The 21,351-nt window shown below is 48.3% G+C and overlaps 1 protein-coding gene across 2 annotated transcripts in view; it reads right to left on the bottom strand.

The window, feature by feature from the left end:
• The window catches only part of Anxa6 (annexin A6), a 53,075-nt gene that overhangs the window by 16,128 nt on the left and 15,596 nt on the right, over window positions 1-21,351 (bottom strand). For both annotated transcript variants that reach the window (XM_021175546.2, XM_021175547.2), the window contains exons 3-15: window positions 16,872-16,962; window positions 14,802-14,896; window positions 14,082-14,195; window positions 12,179-12,269; window positions 10,924-11,003; window positions 8,849-8,905; window positions 8,150-8,243; window positions 7,700-7,795; window positions 6,959-7,017; window positions 6,450-6,572; window positions 4,999-5,057; window positions 3,733-3,811; window positions 1,357-1,438 (exon numbers count right to left, since the gene is read on the bottom strand). In XM_021175546.2, the coding sequence (XP_021031205.1) occupies window positions 1,357-1,438; window positions 3,733-3,811; window positions 4,999-5,057; window positions 6,450-6,572; window positions 6,959-7,017; window positions 7,700-7,795; window positions 8,150-8,243; window positions 8,849-8,905; window positions 10,924-11,003; window positions 12,179-12,269; window positions 14,082-14,195; window positions 14,802-14,896; window positions 16,872-16,962 (1,120 nt within the window). The remainder of the gene's footprint in view (window positions 1-1,356; window positions 1,439-3,732; window positions 3,812-4,998; window positions 5,058-6,449; window positions 6,573-6,958; window positions 7,018-7,699; window positions 7,796-8,149; window positions 8,244-8,848; window positions 8,906-10,923; window positions 11,004-12,178; window positions 12,270-14,081; window positions 14,196-14,801; window positions 14,897-16,871; window positions 16,963-21,351) is intronic.

Raw genomic sequence — 21,351 nt, 5'->3', positions numbered from 1 at the left:
GCAACCAGAAAGGTGGCAGGCACTGGGTGGTGAGCTCCAGGTTGGCAGCTGGGGTGGCAATCAATGGGTTGGGTGTCAGAGGCCCTGAGTTCTAGTCTTGGCTCTGGCAATGGTTGCCTAGCTTGGGAAGGTTTCTTTTGCTTTTTGGGGCTGAGTTTCCACGTCTCTAACATGAGGAGGATTGAGGAACTACTGAGGGTTCCTCCCAACTCTTCTATCTCAGCACAATTAGTGACTATTTCCTTTGTCTTCAATTCCCTCTAAGCATAGCAGGTTGGCTGAAGGCACTGGAGCCCCACCCCCTGCCTTTCAGGTGAATGTTACCAACCTCAGGTCTGACACAGGAACTAACTTTCCTTTCTTTCTTTTTCCTTTTTGCTTTCTCTCTCTTCTGAGATAGGGTTTCTTGTGCATCCCTGGCTGCCTTGGAACTCACTCTGTAGATCTGGCTGGGTTTTAACTCAGAGATCTGCTGGGATGAATGGTGTGTGCCACCAATGCCTGGCGGGACCTAATTTTCAAAGAATTTGTCCCTGTAGTTTCACAGTGAGATCTGCCTGCCTCTGCCTCCTCAGTGCTGGGATGAATGGTGTGTGCCACCAATGCCTGGCAGGACCTAATTTTCAAAGTATTTGTCCCTGTAGTTTCACAGTGAGATCTGCCTGCCTCTGCCTCCTCAGTGCTGGGATGAATGGTGTGTGCCACCAATGCCTGGCAGGACCTAATTTTCAAAGAATTTGTCCCTGTAGTTTCACAGTTAGTTATAGAGACCCAGAAGGAGCAAGATCCCTTGGGAGTTGTTGCTGGGCAAATGGGAGGAAGAAAGACAACAGAATCCAAATCCCCATTCTCTTTCCCAGCAAGGGCTTTCCAAGCATGGGTCCAGTTGGGTGCAGGCAGCTGACCACCCACTCATATAGTGGCTCTTTTCATTGTCAGCAAACTCAGCCTGGAGGAGCCAACCATCAGGGTACTGTCACCCCAGCAGGGGGCTCTTGGGTCCTCATGTCAATGGACCTCATTTTACACACTGGAGTGAGACCCAGAGCTGATTAGAACTTGTCTAGAGTCATACTGAGGCAACACCCAAGACTTGATGACCAGTATTTTCTTCTGCACCAGGGTCCTGCTCAGAGGCTGGGAGACAGCTACCTTGGTGTTCAGGAAAGACTGCTGTCAAATTCATTTCAGACCCTCTTCTATCCTTCCCTCCCACCTGAGATGGAGGATATTCCCACAGAGTCCTCCTCATCCTGCAGAGCCTCGTTGGAGGCTTCAACTCCTGCCTGGACCCCTTTACTGCCAAACTTTCCTGTCTGCAGCCCAGAGGCCTTTTCTGGTTCTTGTCACTCTTACCAATTCCCTTCATGGCTTTCCGCAGGGCCTTAGCATCGGCATCAGGGTTGAAATCATTGGCCGCACACACAGTACCCTTCAGCTGTGAGGAGGAGAGAGAGGCTCAGCAGATGAGCGGAGGCCCGTGGGGAGCCAGGTCCAGAATGGAGCATGCAGAGTAAGTGGCAAGGGCTTTCCAGACTGAGGCCCAAGCTGGGCGGCCTGGGGAAGGAGGCACAGCAGACAAAGCCACACAGGGCTGAGAGAGCAGAGAGTCTTGAGCCTGGGGATAGGTGAGTGCTGGGCAAGGAAGGGGCAGCTCCTGTAATCGGACTTGGCTTTGTCCTAGCTCCAGAGGCTGAACATTCCGTTGGGGCCTCTCAGCATCCCACCCACCCTGCCCCAGGGCCCCGATGCCTGGTATAGCCATGGCTCCCCATAAGGAGGCCCAAAGACTCAGAAGCAGAAATGGTTTCCAGATTTTAGTCCTGACCCAATGACGTTCCTGCTGCTTTCCATATCTGCTATTTCTTTTTAATTTTGCTTAAGTGATTTTTGGGCTTTGCAGTTGTTTTATTCTGTTTGGAGACAGGGTCTCATTACGTTCTTCTGCCTGACCTGGAACTCATTATGTAGGCCTCAAACTCAGAGATCTGCCTGCCTCTACCTCCTTGAATGCTGGGACTAAAGTTCATCACCATGTCTGACCTTTGCTTAAACAGTTTTATTTAGAATAATCGGGCGGCGGGGGTGGGTGGGGTGTCTGACATGCTAAGCAACAGCTTCTGGATAGATCTATTTTGAAGTACGTTTAAATACTCATAAAAGGCAATTAAAAAAAAAAAAAAAAGACAGGATCTCATGTAGCCCAGGCAACTTCAAACTAAACTACATATAAGTAAAGGCTGTCCTTGAACTCCTGACCCTTCTGCCACTCCCTGCTAAGTGCTGAGATTACAGGCATGTGCCATCATACTGTGTGATCTTTGTCTTTTTGTTTGTTTGTTTTTTCCTTAACACAGAGTCTTACTATGTAGCCATGGTTAGCCTGAAACTCGCTACATAGGACTGCCAGGACTGCCATGTCTAACCCCCTCATTTGAAAGGTTCAGGCATAGAGGCCAGGGGGGAAGGTGAGGACCCAGCAGTATCTGGAGTAGTTTGCCAGGAGCCTGTGTTGAAACCTTTTGTCCTGTCTAGACTGGGCTCAAACTTATAGAGATCTGTCTGCCTCTGCCTCCTGAGTGCTGGGTTTAAAGGCATGCACCACCACACCTAGCCTTTTGTATATATGTATATCTCCTCTTATGCTAACAAGACCCTGACATATAATAGACATTTAAGAAGTATTATCAAATTAATAAATAGGTGAAAAAAAAATTTTCAGTGGTGGCAATTAAACCAAAAATCTTGTGTTTGCTAGGCAAATGCTCTACTACTGAGCTATATCCCTAGTTTTGTGATAAAAATAATTTTATACTTTATATACTATCACAAATTAGAAAAAATTATCCTATGTTATTAACAGATGCTCATTCATAAAAATGAATGTAATACTAGCCCCCACTTAAGTTAAAGGTCACCAAATTTAAGATGCTATTGCTTGCCAAAGCCACTGAGCTTTAGGCCAGCTCCCTCGGCTCTCGGTGTAAAAGGGCAGGCGCCTCGTATAAGCACAGATGTAGCACCAAGCTGATGTCTCTTTACTTATCAGAAAGGCTGGTGGAACGGAAAAGAAGTAGGTTTTCTGTGAGCTTGGGTGTCACTTAACACTTGGGGAGGCACTTCCATCGGCCAAGCCAAGCTCATTCCTCAGATAACCTGAGGTCTCCCTCAGTGGCAGCATTTGCCTTCAAATTTAGGGAAGAGTAGAACTTCAGTGTTCAAGAGCCTTTAGGCCACCAGGACTGCCATGTCTAACCCCCTCATTTGAAAGGTTCAGGCATAGAGGCCAGGGGGGAAGGTGAGGACCCAGCAGTATCTGGAGTAGTTTGCCAGGAGCCTGTGTTGAAACCTTTTGTCCTGTCCAGTGTGGACCCCCGGGTGTGACAGTGCTCAGGAGTAAACCCCGCCCCGAATCCTGCAGTAACAACAGTAGCAGGAGTGCCCTCTCTGCTCTCAGGATGCAAAGCCCAACTGCCAGGCCCAGGATGCAGAGGCCCTCATGGAACCTCGGGGCTCACTGGAGGAAGCCTTGTTAGTGGAGAGCAGGTAGAACACTCCCTGGGCTGTTAGGATGAACCAGTGCAGAGATCTGGAAGCTTCAGATATAAGATGCCGCAGCTCGGGTTGGCCACCAGAGGGCAGCTAGGGGCCAACCAGCGCACAGTGGAAAGGTGCAAGCAGAAGGGGAAGCCAGTGATTAGGAGGTCAAGCAGGAAGTGGGGAGGGTCTGACCTCGACTCGGGACACTGCACTAAGTTCCCACATCTGATAGGCCACCTGTGCTGCCTCCGGGAAGAACTGGCCAGCGGCACTGGAACAATGGAGGGGTTCGGGGAGAGGATAGGAGGGAATGTCATCATGGGCTACACCCCATACTTCTAGAACACTCTTATGCCAAATACACCACACACACACACACACACACACACACACACACACACACACACACACACACACACACACACACACACACACACTAACACAGACCTGTTTGGCTTTGTTTCTTCTGTAGCATGAGTTCATCCGAGGACTTTCTAGTGCCATGATTCTTCTGGTTTCCCCTAAGCTCCCTCTAACCTATGCATTCAGTGGGGCTTTCCCTAGCAGCCTTGTTGGTCCAGGACCAAATAGGACCGTCCCTCAACCTCTTTGTTCATCACAGCAGCGTGACTCCTGTGCAAATCCCCTTTCAAATAAGCCAAGGGCAGGGCATGGCTGCTTCATTCCTTTACCTTTTTGCAAGGCACCAGGCCATGTGAGGGGCCAGTGTGTGTGGAGGGATTTCTGGCCTCTGTGGCAGTGAGCATAGTCAACAGGAAGCCCTTATGTTCCTTCCTTAACTGACTGTTGAACCCTGGAGAAGGGAGTCTAAGAACCCACCATGTCCTCGATATAAATTTGGCTGTGTCATGGCACAGTCACCTAGTTTAATATTCCAGGAAGGGTCCCTGTAGCTCATCTGCCACCTCATCTCTTTGCCAGGCTCTCCACAGAACACCATGGCAGTCATAGGAAGAAGCCATAGGAAGTCACAGGCCAATCCTCATCCCTAGGCTTTCTTATAGGTGGGCTTCCCAGACCTACTTTTCCTGGCTCCTTCCCCTGGGTCCTTCCCCTATCAGTTTTTGAAACAGGGTCTCACTACTCAGTCCTGGCTAGTCTGGAATTTGTTACATAGACCAGTCTGGACTCACAGAGATCTGCTTGGCTCTGGCGTGTGCCGCCATGCTCAGCTTAAGTCCCCTGAATTCTAATCCCTAGTCTAGACACCAGATCGACCTCCAAGTTCACAGAGCAGAGAGTTCCACATATAGTAGCCACACTCGTTCAGACACACAGTCCTCAAGACAACAGAGATTGGAATACTGAGGGTCACTTCCCCTCATTTGGCATTCCAGCCTCAAAAGAGACCCAGGCTCATGCAATTCACCCATCCACTGGGACAGGCGCTGGAAGAGTCAGGCCGTCTTTCCATCCTGGGGCCCGGAAGTCACTTACTCATCATCTCCTCCACACAGTTTCAGCAGAGCCTTCTTGTATTCACCGGAGGTATCATTCTGGGGAAAGAGAGGAGAAAAGGTGATCTCAAACACAGCCGTGGCTCTTCTTGGACAAGAAGGGGAGGCAGAACACTTATATCAGCCCCCCCCCCCTTTCTTCTGCCTGCAGTGGCTCAGACCCCCCACAGTGCATGGCTGGTCACTATCCAGCAACCAGCTCTCTGGGAAAGACAGGAAGGAACAAGTCTCTGGCGTGTGTTGTTTGCCACCTTTCTTGTGGTAGAAATACTTCCCAGTGATAACAACTGGTCGCCATGCTGACTTCACCAGACATGGAATTCTGAGATGCTTGCTATTTCCCCACGGCCCTGGCATTCCACTCTCCCAGGTAGAGCACTTCCATGGGAACCATTTCCTGGAAGTAGAATTCCATAAACACACCCACGGGAAAATGCTCAAAATCAAACAAATATTTGACTAAGCTGTATGTCAATAGAGTCGGCTTATCCCTTGACGCTTTGGAATGGACCTCAAAAGACAACGGCTGTGAGAAGTTCCCAGGTAAAGGCCCTGTGTAACAGCATCTTTGTTTATTCTAGATTTTCCCAAACTTATTCCCCCTTGGAATGTTCAGTGCATGACACCCATTTAAAAAAATCCTCTTTGGATATCATTCATGAATACAAACTAAATTTTTTTCCCCATTGGCTTATAAAATTATTACATCTGACAATCTCTTGGCAAGGCCTCATGGGATGGCCACCCCTGAGACAACATTAGTCACCCAGCAGGCTCCAGGGTTTTCTAATGCACATTTGTGTTCTTCAGTGAACTTCTCTGCAGATTGTGGATACCCACTGCCCTTGGGACAGCATCCTGGCCATTAACTCTATGTACAAGCCCTGCAGAATCCAGCCATGTCTTCTTTTTACTTCCTTACCCCCACCCCTACCCCCAAGACAGGGGTTCTCTGTGTAGCTCTGATAGATAGACAAATGTAAATAAAGAACTATCTATCTATCTATCTATCTATCTATCTATCTATCTATCTATCCATTCATCCATCCATCTATACTTGAGTGTTTGCCTACATATATTTATACTACCATGTGGTTGCAGTGCCTAGGGAGGACAGAAGAGGGCATTAGATTTTCTAGATCTGGAATTACAGATAGTTGTGAGCCCTCATATGGGTGCTGGGAACTGAACCTGGGTCCTCCGCTAGAACATCCGGTGCTTTTTAATAGCTGAGCCATCACTCCAGATTCTATGCCTTCCTTTGTCACCAGCTCCCCTGATGCTTGAACTTCCTTAAAAATGCACTATAGCAAGAGCTCTTCTAATACCCAAGACGCACATGCTGCTGTGTAGAGGCTCCCAAGACCTGGGTGGTGGTAGGGGTCTCTGCTCCCCACCCCTGCCACCCTTACCACCCTGAAGCCTGCTCACCTTGATCATGCTGTAGAGTGACTTCTCATACTTGGTCCGGAAGATCTCCCGGATGTCAAGCATATCCAGCTCGCTCCTGGAGACCATGATTCGGATCAGAGTGTTGTCTCGGGTCCCCAGGCCCTGGAAGACATGAAGGCATGAGGGACAGCAGTCAGCAATCAGCAGCAGGATTCGCCATGATCTCTGCTTTGGTTTCTGCCCTAACTTTCCTCAGTGATGGACTGTGTCAAAACTATGACACAATAAATTCTTTCCTCCCCTAAGTTGCTTTCGGACTGTCTCCTCCTCCTCTTCATTTTCCTCCTCCTTCTCTTCTTCTTCCCCTTCCTCTTCTTCTTGCCTTTTTTGTTATTTTGCCCCACCCTCATCCCCACAGCAACACAAATCAAACCAGAACAGCTCTTTCTGGCCACTGGACACCAAGGATTTGGTAAAATCCCAGCAGTCTGGAGGGAGTGGGCAGAGGATCCCTCCCTCAATCCTATTCCCACTAACTCACTGCTTACCTTCATGGCTTTGAACAACCTTTCAGCAAAATACTCCGGGGTGCTTCGGATGCACTTCACTGGACAAAAGGAGGGAAAGTGGAGAAGACAGAGTTGTCTCAGAAAGGGGAAGATGTGATCAACCAGGTTAACTCACTAACCTGCTCCCTCCCTCCCCTCCATTTCTAGCCCTGGGTGTGCTGGGAAGTGCTTTACAACTGCGATATATCCCACATCCTTTCATTGCTCTTTATTTTGAAAGAGTATTTACCAAATTTCCTAGGCTGGCCTCAGATTCACTCCCATAGCCAAGGTAGACCCATGAGTGTGCTACCAGTTGTTCCTAACTATTAGAGACCACCAAGTTCAAAGGCAGGAAGAATCTTGGCTTCTAATGGCCCTCAGCGTCAGAGTACCTCTAGTTTTAAATACAAGGGGGTAGAGAGGTGTGTGTATGTGTATTATATATATATATATATATATATATATATATATATATATATATATGAATGAATGAATGAATGAGGGAGACCTCCAAGGTGATGATCATTATTCCAACCTGAGGTGGGCTTTTCTACCTTGTCACACAGGACAAGGACACCAGTGTCTAAGCTGAGTTCCTTTCCATTCCCAGGCTCGGTTACACTGCTTAACTGAGCCTCTGCCACCCACTTTTCTCTAACTCCACACCATGGAAATCCCTTCCATTCCTTTTACTTCTAGGATGCCATCCCAGACTCCTTTGCGCCCCCCAGTACATACCCACAGCCAACATCAGCTTCTCAAAGTCTCCAGACAGCTCCCCTCTGATACTGGCTTCAATGGGCTTCCCTGTGGTCTTCAGATACTCATCAAACACTGAGGGGGGCAGACAGACATGACAGCTAACAGCATTGCCATAGCAACAACAAAAGAACAAGAGACATTCGAAGGGGATGGCACAATAGCCAAGAATCAAACAGCTAACAGGAGGCTGAGGCTGGCACTTTGGTGCGGTGGCTGGGAGGTGACAGTTGTGTGTTATGTGCTGTGCAGAACTTTATCTTGAGACAGGGCTCGTACTGTCTGGATAACAACTTGGTAAGCAACCTCATAACACACACCAGGGATAGCATTTGGTTTGGAGATGAATTGGCACCCGTGCATCACTAGCCAAAAAGGAAAAGAGAAAAAGGTTCTCAGAGTCGCCTGGGGAGGTTTTAAGGAGCTCACCCAGTCGTAGGTGCTGTTTGCTGCGGTTTCCCAAGATGTAGATGAACTGGGCCTCATCTGTTCCCCATTTCAGTTCCCCTGCCTCATACAGGTCCTGAGAAGGAAGAAGTGAATGAGACTAAGAGCAAGGACAGACCTGGGAGGACAGGACACACTAGCTAAGCCACACAAAGCAGCTGTCTGGTTCTGAACACAGCTGTTACTGGGGACCTCTTGACCTTTGTACATTTCCATCTTCCTTTCTCTGGAAGCTCCCACTCAACTTTAATAGCCCAGACTTGACATTCCCTTTTCTTCCCAAAATATCCTGTGGTCTGTGAGATGAGCACTCTTTCTTTCTCTTCCTTTCCAAAGCTACCATAGTTCTCTCTCTCATTCTCTCTCTCTCTCTCTCTCTCTCTCTCTCTCTCTCTCTGTGTTTATCTGTCTGTGTATGTGTGTGTGTGTAGGGGGATAGGGAGTATTGTTCCTCTGGAACTGTCTACCTTGGTTTTACCCCAAATTGCTTATCACTATTTCCCCCCAAAACACTTGCTGACTTAACACACTGCATACCTCCTCTGAAAGAAACCTAAGTCTTTTTTCTGATGTAGCCCTATAAAAACCACACAGTGATTCATGTATTCCCAAGGCCCCTGACCTCTTCCCTCCCATAAGGCTCCTGGCTGGGCCTTGGAGACCTCCATCAGCAACACTTACCTGGACATCCTGCTGGACCAAGTCCTCACTTACAACATCGTCATTCTCCCGGGTACCCTGGATGGAAAGACAAGGGAATGTGTATTTCCAATGTAGGAAGCCAGGGGGAGACCCAGGAGCATGACTGAATCAGGAGAAATGCTTTTGTAGAGAGTTGTAGGGAACCCTTCTCTGACCAAATAGGAGTCCTAGGAATGACGAGGGTCCTTCTGGTACCTCCATCCCAGAGCAGCAAGCAAAAGCACCGTACTTTGAAGGCAGAATTCTAGATGGCCAGGACACACAATAATGCCCAAGGATGGTCATACTATGTAGCCTTAGCTGACCCAGAACTCACTACATAGACCAAGTTGACTCAGAACTTACAGATCCTTCTGCCTCTACCTCTCAGGAGCTGGAATTCCAGGCATATAATCATGTCCAGCCTAGAACTGCACATCTGTATGCTAATATTAGGGTCTCCCATTACCCTGAATTTACCCATGAGGATCTGGGACTTGGAGACTAAGGTCCGAACTCCCATGCTGAGAAAAAGCAATCGCCCTGATTCTTTTATTGCACTGCCTAGGCCCTGGGCCCCACCCAACAGAGGTAGCTTAGCAACAGGAAAGTGCTGGAAGGGAACTGGGCTAGCCATCTTGGGCTTTACTCCCACCAACATCAGGTCTGCAGCAAGTCTCTCCCTCTGATATTGTGTGTCTTAGGGTCTCAAAGCCCACAACTCTCTTGGGGACTGTGGCAGAGCCAGCACGTCTACAGTTAGTGCCACATCACTGTTACTTTTGAGATGTGGCGACAACATCACTGACTTCAAGATGCAGGGCAGGGATCTCCTCTCCAGAACACATGGCTTCAAAAAAGGGGACAAATGTCACATTCCCCAAATTCTGGTAACTCCCTGGCTGGTTAAGGTTAACATGGAGTGTTGGTTGTTATGGAGACAAGAGGAGGCAAACTGGAGAAACACAGTAGTCATTGGGGGAGGGGAATGGTAAGAGTGGCAAGGGACAGAGTGGCTGTCTGACTCATGTGCAAAGCTTCAGATGGTTTGCACCTTGGGGCTGGATTTCAGTCACAGTGCTTGTCCCCCTTAGTTCCTGTGGTCACAGACTTCCATAGGCTCAAGCAGACAGAGGACAGAGCAGGTCAGGCATGGGGGGGGGGGAAGGCAGCGTGTCTTGATATAACGCTGCAGGCCTGATATAACAAAAAGTTTCTACAAATCAAAAGCATCCAGAAACCTGGCTTTTGAGTAGAATCTTTCCACTTCTGAGTATTAATAATTAACATGAAGTTGCTCTTTGCTTTAAGATTTTAATCACACATGTATGATTATGGCTGTATGTATGCATACATGCACATGAGCGTAGATAAACGCAGAGATCAGAAGAGGGTGTCCTGTCAGATCCCCTGAAGCTGGAGTTCCAGGGTGCTGGGAACCAAACCCAGGTCCTCTTGAAGAACAGCAAGCACTCTTAGCCACTGAGCCATCTCTCTAGCCCTGCTGTTTTGTGTTTTGAGTTCTCATGTAGCCCTTCTTGAGTTCATCTTCTTGCCTCTACCCACCCAGTGCTGGCATTATAGACACACACCACTACGTCTGGCTGTTTTAATGTAGAAAAATTAAAGAAAAAGCAATCCAATATGGCAGGCCAGATTCGGCCATGGTGGCATCATTTGGAGAGCCTAGGGTGGGTCAGGGAATCAGAGCTTGGCTGGGGGTGGGTGGAGCAGGCAGGTCCCTGTGTATGCCTGAAGAAGTGGCCACAGAAGGGAGGCAGGGTGCCTGAGGATGGGGAAGGAGGCTATAGGTGAGGCATTTGAGTTCCTGTAGGGCACAAGCCTGTGTGAAGCAGGATGTTGGGACAAGGGCAGACCAATAGACAGAGCCTGGGCTTGAGAGTGGTCTGGAGGAGGAAACAAATGTGGACAGATGGTGAAGGAGGCACGACCTAGAGATGGCCTTTACATCCTGCAGCCCTCCTAGGCCACCTGTTTGAAAAGCAGTGAAAGCAGCCTGTGGCTCACATCTGAGAGAGCTGCAGAAAAGGGCCTCAGACTGCACACAGACCTACCTGGAGCAGTACCACCAGCATCTTCTGAAAGTGGCCGGAAGTGTCTCCAATGATGTCAGACTCCAGGTCTCGCTCGTAGGCTGTGGAAGGAACATAGGGGCTCTAGTCTCATTACCCCAAACCTTCAGGTCCAGAACAGGTCTTTTGTCCCACCACCTTTGTATGATCAGCTATGGTTATAAACCCCAATCCAAGCTACATGACTGCCAAGCCACAGCAAGATCCAAGCATCTTTTTACAGCTGTGGACACTGTGACACTATGAAGTAGACACCACTTCTGTCACTTTGTACATCTTACTGCATCATCACCATCGCCTGGACAGAGGGTTCTTCTACCCACAGTGACAAAGCAACTGTCATAAAGTCCGTATCTGATTGCCATACCCCTGACTCGTCACTGGACTCTGAGTAACCTCACCTCTCTTTTGGCTACAAAGCCCTCCCTGATGCTAACCTCCCCTCGACCTCTCCAGCCTCATCTGGGCCACCTAACTCACTTCCACATAGGAGTCTTTATACTGTTGTTCCCTCTGCCGGAAGAGTCATCTATCACCAAGTTCTCCTTACAGCAAACTCCTCACTTCCTCCTAAGACAGGTTATCTCTGATATAGGGCCTCTCTTGGGAAAGTCTGGTTCTTGTTTATTTCTTTTGTAAAATCTGATCTCTGTGTGTCATTGTTCCTTTGCTCTGAGGTTCGTTATTTTATGAGACCACGAGTTCCAGCTGGCAGAGGCTACACTATTTCTATCTCCTGAGAACCTGCATACTGTCCAGCACAGAACAGTTACTTAGACAGAAGGGCAGTGGGTAGACAGAGGGATATGTGGATGGATAGGTAGGTGGATATAGATGAGTGGATGGATAGATGAGTGAGTGAATAGGTAGACAGGAAGATAGATGGGTGTTGGATGGATGGACGGTAGATAAATGGGTGGGTAGATGGTGGATGGATGGAAGGATGGGTGGATGGATGGATGGGTAAGTGGAGAGATGGATGATGGGAGATGGACATTGGATGGGTGAGTAGATGGTGAGTGGAAAGATGATGGGTGAGCGTATGAGAAGATGGATGGATGTTGGGTGGACGGATGATGGATGGTAGTGTGATAGATGGATGGAAGGATGGGTAGATAGATAGATGAGTGGGTGGATAACAGATGGTTAAAGGGGTGGATAGGTCAGAAGGAAGATGGATGGTTCATTAATCTTGGTGTCCCCATCCTTCCAGTCTGACTCCTTCCCACCATCTCACCGTCTTTGTATGCGGCCACCAGCTGGTGCATCTGCTCATTGGTCCGGGAAGCCAAAATTTCAATGAGGCACTTCTCATCTGTGCCAATGCCCTGCAGGAGAGAAGAGACATATAGGGCAGAATGAGAACCCCTTAGCCACAGGAGACCCTAGAATAGCCTGGGCTGTGACACCTCCTGTACTCATGGTGTCTTTGGCTCAGCTCGGAGGCATCATTTGGGAGACGCCATGCTAAGACTCAAGGCATGGGTTCTAGACCCAGTTGTACAGAAACTGTCATGACTTCTCATTAAGAAATGCAACCTTGGGACTAGGGATGTGGTTCAGTTGATATAATGCTTGCCTGGCACACAATAAGACCCTGGGTTTGACCTAGCGCTGCATAAATCTAGGCATAGTAGATCTATACCTCTAGTCCCAGTACTTGGGAGATAGAGGTGGAAGGTTTAGGACTTGAAGGCCAGCCTGGGCTACATGATTCTCTGAGTCCATAAATAAATAAAAATAAAACAAATCAATATAGTCCTGAATTTTCTTCCTCCTACAATCACAACCGAAAGTAAGATGGGCTGTTGGCAACTTTAGTGGAACCACCTGAGGAGATTGTGGTAGGTTTGGCACTCCTGCCTTGTCAGCCCAAATCCTCACAGCCTGACGGGAAACGAGAACCTTGAATGTGAACTGCCAGAGTTCCATCTACAGAGGACATGGTGTTCATTAAGTGGAACTGAGTGATCTTTAAATGACTTTCCCAAGTTACCCATCCAATGGAGGAAACATGCCAGGGCTTTGTACATAAAATGAACATTTATAAAACTTTCAGCAACAATGACTTCATCTTTCTGGCCACGATTTTCTCATCTATTCAGTGGGAAAGCTCTTTGTTGCTTTGCCAAGTTCTAAGGCAGACTGAGAAGGCAATAACTTCTCACATGGCCAAGTGTATCCACTCATGATTGAATCTATGGGTCATATGGTATTCAATGATGGCAGAGACAATAGGCTTTATAAACTGTAAAGTGCCAGGTACAATCAAGGGCTTTTGTGTGCACATTTAGGGTTCTAGGGATGAAATTCAGAGCTTCCCCGTGCAAGCAGGCACTCTACCACTGAGTCATACACTCTAAATCAGGGGCTTTGTGTGCAGAGGTCAACTTTAGGTGTCTTCTTTAAGACCTTATTTTTATAAACAGGGTCTCTTACTAAACCCAGAGCTTGCTCTTCTGGTTAGATGGATTGACCAGTAGCTCCTGGGAATCACCCTGACCTCTTCCCTATAACAGTGAGGTTACAGGTGTCTGGTTTTTACATGAGTGGGGAGAATTTGAACTCAGGTCCTCATGCTTGCAAGAGCAAGAACTTACCACTGAGCTATCTCTCCAGTGCCCCACTCCCTACCTTTTAACCCTTTTGGTCTCAAACTCATCATCCTTCTGCCTTCTCTCCCTAGTGCTGCGATTACAAACCTGCACAACCACACCTATCCCTAGAAAGCATCCCTCTGCCTTAAGCAGGCAAGTCTTGTCGTACATGAATACACAGCCTCCAGCCTGGAATGCCCTTTGTACTCTTACCCACCAAAGCCTCTTAGACCCAGGGCCTTGCAGTGAGTTTGTATTGCACCCTCAGCTTATGGTATGTTGGGCGGCATTTGTCTCCATGTCTCTACTTTCTCAGGACTATAATCCCTGGTATGGGGATCAGGACCTAGGCCCCATTTTACAGGGTCTACTTTCCCCTAACAGCTGTCCACATCTGCCAAGCTGGAAAAGACTAGGAAACCCCTCTGGGACAGGACACACTTGCTGGGTAGCTGGGGCTGATCACAAGCTTGTGGCAAAGCCTAGAACCTTCCCACTACTCACATCTGCACATGAGTACAGACTTAGACCCATGCTTCTTACCGAGATGGCGTCTTTAATCTCTTTGGCGTCACAATAGGCCAGTGGCCTCATCAGGTTCACTATCAGCCGCTCGAACTTCCCCGTCAACTCATACTTCAAGTCTTCTATGAGGTCCTGGGGGCAGCAAGCACCATGGTAAGAACAAGTGATAAGTGTGTGCTTTCTCTGCCCGGTCCAAGGCTTAGTCACTTTACTGAATCCAGCTCTTGGGAGAAGACATTAGTATCATCTCTTAGAGAAGACTCTGCACCAGCGGTTCTCAACCTTCTAACGCTACGACCCTTTAATACAGTTCTTCATATTATGGTGACTCCCAGCCACAAAATTATTTTCACTGCTGTTTCATAACTGTAATTTTGCTACTGTTATGAATCAGAACATCTATATTTTTGGAGATAGAGGTTTGCCAAAGGGGTCGAGACCCCACAGGTGGAGAACCACTGCTCTAGAGATTTCAGGCCTCTGCCCCAAGTCATGCAGCTAGCAAGTGGGCTGTGCAGGTTCAAGCCCTCCGCAGTGCCCATTCCTACCACTGTCTGTCTCTCCCAGGATCTGGGAGTGTAGAGAGCGAGCGACAGATGTGCTTTCTCAGTGCGTTTCTAACACCCACACAGTGGCCTGTACAAGTGCTCACAGCGTGTGAGACTAGAGGAGGAAGAAGAACAAGCATGAAGGCAGAGCTGGACAGGAAGCGACGTTTCCCTCCCCCAGATGGCTTACCTTGCCATACAGGGACTTGTAACTCTGGCAGATCTCCTGCCTCTGCTTGTTGCTGCGGGAAGTGATCAGCTCCAGTATGGACTCCTTGTCACTGCCTACAAGAGTTGAGGACATCTTTCGTTAGAGACTAAGACAACGGTTCAGACTCCTGTGTTCATGTACTTTCAAAATGTCCTTTTGTTTGTTTTCAGCTAAAGCTCCTTGATGCAAGTGGAGCATGCTCAGAGGTATCTACAGCAAGCATGTTTGGGACTGTACCTTTAACATGAGCATGATCAGGAACGGGATCAGGAATGGGACTATGGCTATGTGGAACTGAGCAGGCAAGCATTATAGTCTCCGAGCCTAGTTTGCTCAGCAAGGCTTGCAAGTGTCTCTCTTGCCTGCTGCAGGTAAATGAACCTTCCTCCGCTCATGCTTCCACTGTGCCTATCTCGACTTTTACTCAATAAGATGCAAGCTGACTGCATTCCATTACACTGTCATCCTCCCCAGCCCGCCTCCAGGAATTCCCCCATGGCTGCTTTCCTGAACAGGCAGAGGCCTTACAGCTCCTGCAGGTATTAGCAGAAGTTTTCTGAGCTCAACGAGGGATAGCAGTGATTCTCAACCTGTGGGTTGAGACCCCCCACAGGATCACAGATCAGATATTTACATCACAGTACGTTACAGTAGCAAAATTAAAGTTATGACATAATGACAAATCAATCTCATTGTTGGCAGTCACCATAACACGAGGGACTGTGTTAACAGGGTCACAGCACTAGAAAGGTTGAGAATCACTGGTCTAAAGGAACCTATAAGTCCCCGCAGAGAGGGGTCACTGCATTCACAACACCCGAGCTCACAGTAGTCCCTGATGGAGCTCTCTGTGGCACAAATACAGAAACCAAGGCACAGAGACAGGTAAGGGTTGTCACAAGCCTCATGATACACTTGACTTAGAAAAACCTAGATACCTTAACAGCCAGCATAAATGCAGACAAGCAAGGGTAGCAATAAGCACACATTCAGGCCAGTGGTCACCCTGAAGAAAGGAGCCACTGGAAGGGTGGCTCAGGCCCAGTCCCTAAGCTCAGGTCTGCTATGGGGAAGGCTTCAGTATTCTTTATCTCTCTCCAGTGGTTTGACATATTTTATTGTAAATTTCTAAAATATAAAAAAGGAGGGAAAAAATTTAAACAAGCTAGTCACATAGCTCAGAAGCAGGGCATTTAATCGAGCATGCGTGAGGTCCTGGGTCCAATCCCTAGCAACTGGAACAAAACAAGACAAAACTACATTGCAACATTCCAGGCCCCTCCCCCACCCATAGCAGCTGAGTAGCTTTCCACGGAAAAGAGATGATCTCTCAAGGATGGTGGAGGAAGTCTCTCAAGATTTAGAAGCTGGGGATGGGAAGTGGAGGGGGTGTGTGAGGGGAGGGGCAGCTTGCTGAAGAGATGGCTCAGCAATTAAGAGCACTGTCTGTTCTTACAGATGTCCTGAGTTCAATTCCCAGCAACCACATGGTGATTCACAACCATCTGTACTGGGATCCGATGCGATGCCCTCTACTGACACGCAGGCATATATGCACATAGAGCACTCACATATAAATAAATATTAAAAAAAAAAAAAAGAGTGAGAAGCTCATGAAATTTACAAGGCTCAGAAGCTCAGGGACCTTAGCCTACTGGGAAAGCTCAGACAAGATACATAAGGGCCCTCCCCAAGATGATACAACAGTAACAATGGCTGAGGAGAGGGGTGATCTCTGGTGGAGCTATCTGTAAGCTGGGCAGTGGGTGCTAAGAATGTAGCTCTCCTGCGTGGTCACCATGAGTGGGTTTTCCCATTTTATTTCGTTTTGCAGCTGTTTTGTGGTGACCTATGCTTCTGTATGTCACCCCAGTAAAGTCACTGGTTCATCAAACTAGATGGTTAGAATGGTTTTCTTGGTTTGTTGTTGGTGCCCTAACTGGGAAAAGTCATAGAACAACAACAAATAGCTCCAGGGTAGGCCACTTGTGGCCATTTCCCACGGTCCTTCCTCCCTGCAGGACCCGCTCTTGGGTAACCAGCACCCACCGAAGCCCTTCATGGCTGTGTACAAGGCCTCAGCATCCTGATTTGCGTCAAACTCTGGGAAGTCGTGGACAGAGCCTCGGTACATGGCACCCTGTGGAGAGAGAAGCAGAGGGTGAGTTTTAACCTTTGACCTGGACCCTGGCTCAGGCCAGAGCTCTGTCCCCCACGGCCCAACCCCTGAGGAAAAACAAGTGCTGAGGTCACCTGGGAAGGGTGTGGCTGACTCTTTAGAGTTACCAGATGCAGATGGCTCAAAGGACAGTGACATTCCTCCAAGAGAAGGCAGCTTGGCCAATGCTCGGTGCCCTTCATCACTGGACACCACAAGGACAGGTCAAAACCCTGGCTGAGTGGCAGGCTGAATCCTGTGAGTGCCAAGAGCCCCACCTGTGGTGTGTGTGTGTATGTGTATGTGTGTGTGTGTGTGTGTGTGTGTGTGTGTGTGTGTGTGTAGGTAGAGGTCGGAGGTCAACCATAGATGGTGTTTCTTAGGTGCCAGATACCTTGTTTTTGGTGTTTGTTTTGAGACAGGGTTTCACTGTGTGGCCCTGGTTGGCCTGCAGCTGCCATGTAGACCAAGCTGGCCTTGAATTCACAGACCTCTGGCTCCCGAGTACTGGAATTAAAAGTGTGCACCATCACACTCGGTCTACCTTAACTTCTTGTTAAGAATGGTTAAACGTTTATTATTACTGTGTTTAAAGGGTGGGTATGTGCCCGCCATGGCGCAAACTCGGATGTCAGAGGACAACGTGGGAGTCTGTTCTCGCCTTCCATCTTTAGGTGGGGTCTGGTGATGGAACTCAGGCTGTCAGGCTGGGTCGTGAGCATCTGTACTCACTGAGACATCTTGCTAGGCCGTCCATCTTGTTTTTGGTTTTTGGTGTTGTTTTGGTTTTTGGTGTTTTGAGTCAGGGTCTTTCTATATAGCCCTTGCTGTCTTGGAACTCACTATGTAGACTTAGCTTGTCTCAAACTCACAGACATCCACCTGCCTCTGCTGAAATTAAAAGCATGCACTATCACACCTGGTTCACCTTACTCTTTGAGACAGGGTCTTTCTGTGGCCTGTTGCCCATCATAGGTAGCCTGGTTATTGAGTCCCAGGGATACACCTGCTTCTGCCTCCCCATCACCACTATTACAAGGATGTACCACCAGGTTCTTTTTATCTTGAGTGGGGAGCTGGGTTCTAGAGCTTAAACTAAGGCCATCACATTTTACCTAGCAAACGTTACTGTCTAAGACATCTCCTCAGCACTCCTGCTTTTCAGAGCACTTTACCATTTATACAGCTTTTCATCTCCACTAATACGATTATATTAGCAACTGCAGGAGTGTTTAAGGTTAACCGTTCCTTGAGAAGGAGCCCCACAGACCCCTAGCCCTGTTCCCTGTTCCCATCTTTCCTCAACTGGACCAACTTCACAGCTGCCGGCTACTCAGGGGGACCCAGAGTTGCTCTCAAGTTCAATGCCAAGATAAGCACTAGTCCTTGGGGGCCCAGTAAATTGAGCTGTGAACTGGCATCTGAGGACAAGCTGGCAGGGTCCTTACAGGCCAGGAGAGGAGGGCAGAGAGCCCTCAGACATCAGATCTAAAGCTGAATGCACAATGGGTTGCTTCACAGAGGAGTCAGATGCGGGGCAGCCATACAGTGTGGAGAAGGACCGGGTCTGAGAGACACACTGGGTGATTCCAATTCACAAGGGGCTGCCCCTGGGCAGGCACACAGCATGCAATCTGTGCCAGGCCCTAGGCCAAGGGCTGAAGATTCAGAAAAGAACAAAGACCTGCTTTATTTGAGCTCCTTGGCAGAGATAGTCTGGAAATAGGAAATACCTAAAGAGAGAGGTAAGTTACAGAGAAAACAGCTAAGCCCAACACCAGCTCCAAAAAAGAGATTAGAAAAGGCTCTGTAGATGGAGGAGCAGCTGGAGGCTGAGGAGCCCACAGATTGTGCCTTCAAGGAGTGAGGCACAGACAAGCAAAACAGGAGTTGCCTCATAGCCTGGTGTCTCCTGCTGTCTCCTACCACAGGACCCAGCCAGACATCTGTCTGCCCTCTGCTTTAGGTCCCAGAAGCTGGCTCTTCAGAGGTATGCATGCGTGGGTGCAGGGCTGCTATTTAAAGCTCTCACAGGGCAGGTGACCAGAAAGGGACACAGCCTTCTTCCCGCCATTCGTGAATCCCCTGCAACCTGATCTCAGCCCTGGGTAAGGAAAGAATATCAGGCCAGATAGCAGACCAAGCAAGCAAGGGATGGCGCATGCTGGCCCTACGTCCCGCCTACACTCCCTCTGTCCTCTTCAGTCCTTCCAAGGCCTGCCACATTTGCATTGGCACAGTGCCACCCTGGATAGTCTAATCCAGGGACCTGAGGTCCTGTGTCAGGCCTGGTCTGTTCATAGACTGACTAGAGGAGGTCCTCAAGTGTCTGCTATCAGAGAAAAGGCAGTGTCCTGCTAGAATTTTACCTCCTAACCATTTGGTGTTTCTTTCTGTATCCTGATCTAGCAATGTCAGAAAGTAATTACCATCAGCTGCTAGGGTGGAGAAAAGGGAAGCAGAGGGGACCAGAATGTCTGCTTTGCGAAGGGTCTTAAAGACTTTCTAGTCTAATCTTTCTCTTGGTCATTTTATTTTTTGTTTTGTTTTGATATAAGGGTTCACATAGCTGAGGCTGGTCTTGAATTCACTATATAGCCGAGGCTGACCTTGAACTCCTGATGCACCTGACACTGCTACCTGAGTGATGGGATTACAGGTGTAATTGGGATTACAGACACCACAGCTGGCCCTTTGATTTTTTTGACTCCACAAGGACAGATGCTATAATGAGTAAGCTATGACGGCATAAGAGAAAGTGAATCCCCACCCCAGCTCAGGCTTAGCAATGGAGCCCGGAGAGAGCTTGCAAACTGTAACTGAGTTGAATGAAGGAATGAAGATAGTCCCTTCTGTGGTGGAGAATGCTAAAGAGGGACGCAGGCAGGGGAGTGCACAGTTTGAGTCCATAGCATGGATTCCTAGCACCATTGCTCAGCATTGGAGATGCTAGGAGCAACACTGGAGTGCCCAGCTTTGAAATATCTTCCTGGGAACCAGGCCCTCTGGGCTCTGCCTGGGAAGCCAGCTGTTGCTATGACTCATGATTCTTTCTTTCCATCTGCCTGAGTCCACATGTCCGTCATCTCCCTAGCTCCAAACTCTTTGCCACTGATCCTTGGGCTCACTTAGAGGGGAAGGCAATGTACATTACAATTTTGAAGCATCAAAACAAAGAGGACAAGTGACATGGGACTAGCCAGCATGTCAGAGGCCTGATTGGGAAAGCAATGGATGACTGTTTTTAGCAAACCAAGCTTTCTCCCTCCCTGACAGAAGCCAGGATGGTGTGGCAAGTCATAGGGAAGAAGCCTAGGGCTGCTTCCTTTCCTTGAAGACTAAACCTGGAGTTATTATACTGCACTGTCTGCCTCCCCTGCTTTCAAAGATCTGCTTCTCTCTGTGCCAGGCTGACCCACTTTCAAGCTATAAATAAGGATTGGTACAGAGCCATACCTAGACCCCAAAGGCTCCTCATGCACAAATTTTTGTTTCCAGGGAAACTAGAGCCACCCACTTATCCATCTGTCATTCATTAGTTTACACCCATTTGTCCATTTATCTGTCTGTTCGTCTGTCCACCAATCTGTCTATCTGCCATCCCATCTACCCACCAAGTTACCCATCTATCTATCCACATACCCATCTATCCACCCAACTACCCATCCATCCACCCATGCGTGCATGCATGCATCCATCCATTTCTCACTGAGAATCTACTAAGTGTTGAGCCCAGGACCTGTAAAAAAAAATCAGTCTGGCAGAGAGCTGTACAATAGCACATGCAGCTCCGAGCCAGTCAGCTAAGGACAGCATAGGGGCCAGGGAAGAATCCCTGTGATGGCTGGGATTGCCTGTCTTGCTCAGTGATGTATTTCCAGCACAGGATCTATGGACAGTAGTTCTCAACCTGTGGGTCACAACTCCTTTGGGGATTTAATGACCTTTTCACAGGGGTCACACATCAGATATCCTTCATGTCATATATTTATATTATAATTCATAACAGAAGCAAAGTTACAGTTATGAAGTAGTAATGGAAATAATTCGATGGCTGGGGGTCGCCAAAACACAAGGAACTGTATCAAAGGGTCACAGTGTTGAGAAGGTTGAGAACTAGTGAGTTAGGACATCTTTCTTTTGCTCCAGAAATAGATGTGTGAGTTACTGAGAATGTGTGCTGAGCAGATTAGAGCTGACTTCCTGGAGATGATGTCTGAGTTCCCATGAGTTCTTCAGGATGAGCAACAGCTGCCCTCCACCCTGGGATGAGAGGCTGTGGAAATTACCATACAGAGGAGACATGGCAGAGGTCTGGGGTCAGTGAGAATATTGGGGAAAGGAATCCCAGGTTAGAGAGCTTAGGAGCCG

This window comes from Mus caroli, unplaced genomic scaffold, assembly GCF_978045245.1.
Source record: "Mus caroli unplaced genomic scaffold, Mus_caroli_1 scaffold_13, whole genome shotgun sequence".
Taxonomy (NCBI): Eukaryota; Metazoa; Chordata; class Mammalia; order Rodentia; family Muridae; genus Mus; species Mus caroli.
This window is presented reverse-complemented; position numbering and strand designations above follow the sequence as displayed.